We start from the raw sequence: 3,723 nt of genomic DNA on the forward strand, positions 1-3,723 counted from the left end.
TCGAATTTCAAATGCTTGAAAGAAGAATGGTTTATTCCCATGTGTTTATAGCCTGAATGCCAGTCTGTTTGTGCTATCATGCCAACTCCTTGTCGCTCATTGTCATGCCAAACAATAATAAGCAATGGAGTTGGCTACAACACAAACAGATCATACAGTATCAAGGTGCTCAAAAAAAGTATGGCTAGCCTACTTGCAATATGTTCAATGAGGTATTAGCTTTGAATAGCTTGTTTTAGGACCGGGATCTGTCAACCGTCGTCGTTGCCCCCCCTCCCGTTCTCCACTACACCAAGGGGAGCGGGGAATATCATGGTGTTGTATGGAGGCAACACACTCGTTATCACACATAGTCAAATCAAATCAAATGTATTTATATAGCCCTTCTTACATCAGCTGATATATCAAAGTGCTGCACAGAAACCCAGCCTAAAATCCCAAACAGCAAGCAATGCAGGTGTAGAAGCACATAGTATATTGTGCTACCCAATGAGGAGAGGGAGGACGTCTCAAGCACTGAGAAAACTAGATCTAAGTACTTTTTAAAGACTGGATCCTTCGCAGAAACCTTACATAGCCTACCTCAAAAACATGAGCGTTGTCATTCACAAAACTGGCGGGATTATGGAAACGCACCGATGCTTTTCTCTAAAGAGCACCACCTTCTTGAGCAAAGAATATTACGATAATTAGACAGGTTTTATGTAGGCTACATTGTGAACAATGCTGCTATTTCAATGGACATAATCTTGTTGTGTACATTTTCGGATTGAAAATGCGTGTTGGCGATGTTATTCTTCAGGAATCTTCAGGTATTCTGAATATCAGCACAGAAGGTAGGATGAAACGCTGAAATCAGTTAATTTAAATGTTATATGCAACAGATCATTACAACTATGAATACAATTATATTTGATTTGATTGCTGGGCGCGTTCTACAACAATGCCCAATGCTCAGATAGGATATACAGCTACACCAAACATGCCATTTCATTTTTTCGGGGGCAATAGATAATAGCAAACATAATCTGTATGAAATCATAGGTTTAAAAAAATAAATCCTAAAACCGTCTATGCACTTGTGACTGATTTTCATTTCATTTTGGTGGGGTGTAAGTATGAGGATGAATGAAAAGGGTCTGTTTGGTTGCTACTCAGCAATTAAAACCGTATTCACTTACAAGCCTGACATGAATGAATGCAGTCACTGTTCAGTACATTTACATATAATATTGTATATCTACGTAAGATACATTATGACTTGTCTGTTGAAGTATTTACTCAGTCATTAGTTATGATCATCATTTTATAGGTAAATGGCTCAAATGTAAATACAAATGTAGATAGGCCAGGGTTTCCCAATAGGTGCCCTGTTGGTGATTTTATTTGGCCCCCCAAGTTTTCTCAGCAAAACCATTATATTTATTTAAAAGTTTGTTGTTGGACATAGGAATGTAAAATCACCAGAAAATTATCTCAAAGTGATTTTAATTTAGGATGAATCAGTTCAAAGTTATTTCATTTTTGTTTTTATCTGTTCCCAAGTATTTCCACGCATTAACAGAGAAGCATATGTGATCGTGTCCAAATGTAGAGCATGGTGTTTGCAACGCCAGCATGGTGTGTACAACTCCAGGGTTGTGGGTTCGATTCCCACGGGGGGGCCAGTACAAAAAAAGGGGGAAAAATGCATGAAATGAAATTAAATGGATGCATTCACTATTGTAAGTCACTCTGGATAAGAGCATCTGCTAAATGACTAAAATGTAATATAAATGATTTTGTTTTTGTCAAATAACCTAATTTGTTTGGTATTCTTATGGTCAATTTGCAGTGTACAAATTATGTATAACTATGTCCCGGCCCCCTAACCATCCGCTCAAGGAAACATTGTCCCACAGCTGAATGTAATTTTGGGACCCCTGCTAAGGCTGTACTTTCCAAAGTCCACTGATAATTAGTCACTGCCACTGGTCAATCAATACTTTACCACTTCTTGATGTAGAGACTGAGGCTCCATACCATTTCACCTCTTTTACACCCATGCATTTTTTTTTATCAAATCGAAGTATAATTTCCCACAATGCACGTTACACATTAAGATATTCATGAACAATAAATATTCACACGTGGACCTGCCTCCAGTAATTGGTTATTATAGAGGTCTGTCACATGTTAGCCATGTTGTTGAATAGAGCCAGGCTATACTGTAATGTGCAGTGGACTGGACTGGAGAGTATTCAGTGTTGTATGAGCCAGAGACCGAGTTAAGTTAAGCACGACATGAGCTTCCTGACCAAGGGCCCTTGATGGGCCTCTTGATAGCATTTTAATTGTGTTTTAGTGTTCAAACCAAGGCTAGAATTATCATCATAATGTCATTATATAAACTACAATCATCATTGAAACACTGTGGTGAATGAATTACACTATCATTGAACATGAGTTCCGTATGCTCCTTTCCAGTGTCCTTGTCCTTTATTTTTTCCCTACTCTAAATCTAAATCTGATATAGCTGAAAACACATGTAACTTAATCAGTTTTACATTTTATTTCCTGCTCTGATTCAGGTGCTTTTACACTGTGAACAATCAGTCAGCACAGCCATGGCCTCCCTCGGTGGTCTGTTGCCAAGGGGAATAGTCCTGGCTGAAGGATAGAGAGAGAAGGGGAGAGAGAGAAAAAAGGCAGCCTTGCGGTGCAGAAGAAGAGATGGTCATCACTGACAGGAGCTCCAGCACTCCTGGGCCCAAGAAGAAGGAACCGAAGAAGAGGACATCCCGCCCCCATGGCCTGCCCTCCCCGGCACTGTGCTGCGCGTGCGGCTTGTGCATCATGCTGGCAGGCATCAACATCACTCTGGTGGGGGCGTTCGCCTTCAGCACCATGGTGCCCTCTGCCAACCCTCCCATCATCATAGGGCCCATCCTGCTTCTGGTGGCCTTCTCTTTCTTCGGGGCATGCTGTGTCTGCAGCCGCCTGCCCCCTGCCCAGGGCTCCCGGAGGTCTAAGGTGGGTGGAAGGAGCATGGGGATGATGGGGCGTAGAGGTTTAGCCGGGGGAGCGACGTTTGAGATTGAGACGAGTGAGCACACATTGCAGGACACGACAGCAGTACAGCTCAGCCCCTCAGCCTCACCTGGGTCATCCCGGGCATCCAGCCCCGAGCGGGATGCTTCTCCTGAACCCGCCCCCCCAGGGACCTTCAAGCTCTTCACCATGGAGACCAATGGCCCCACCTCCGCCACGGCCTGCTATTCCGCCTCCTCGGCAGGGGGAGGGGCTGTGAGGCTCAACCTGCCACGTGATGATGTGGCCACCTAGCACACCCCTGATTAACACACTGTAACATGAGCCTCCTGCCCCAGGGGACTGACGCAAAACTATGTAAATATGGGCTGTGACGGTCATGGAATTTTGGATGACAGTAATTGGCCAGCCAAGTGAGTACGGTCTCCGTAATAACCATTCGAAAAGCAAACATTTTTAATAAATAAATAATTATACATTTCATGTTGCTAAAAGGTCAGTCAAGTTCTTCCACACCGATCTTGACAAACCATTTCTGTATGGACCTCGCTTTGTGCATGGGGGCATTGTCATGCTGAAACAGGAAAGGGCCTTCCCCAAACTGTTGCCACAAAGTTGGAAGCACAGAATTGTCTAGAATGTCATTGTATGCTGTAGCGTTAAGATTTCCCATCACTGGAACAAAGGGGCCTA

At 43.2% G+C, this 3,723-nt stretch overlaps 1 protein-coding gene across 1 annotated transcript; it reads left to right on the plus strand.

Annotated features, from left to right (window-relative positions):
- Nucleotides 1-620: 620 nt before the first annotated feature.
- Nucleotides 621-3,427, plus strand: LOC115157785 (transmembrane protein 275-like). Its single transcript, XM_029706215.1, has 2 exons — nucleotides 621-836; nucleotides 2,571-3,427. Exon 2 carries the CDS (start codon nucleotides 2,713-2,715, stop codon nucleotides 3,322-3,324), a length of 612 nt encoding a protein of 203 aa, XP_029562075.1. The 5' UTR covers nucleotides 621-836; nucleotides 2,571-2,712; the 3' UTR covers nucleotides 3,325-3,427.
- Nucleotides 3,428-3,723: the final 296 nt, after the last annotated feature.

The sequence above is a fragment of the Salmo trutta genome, chromosome 21, assembly GCF_901001165.1.
Source record: "Salmo trutta chromosome 21, fSalTru1.1, whole genome shotgun sequence".
NCBI classification, from domain to species: Eukaryota; Metazoa; Chordata; class Actinopteri; order Salmoniformes; family Salmonidae; genus Salmo; species Salmo trutta.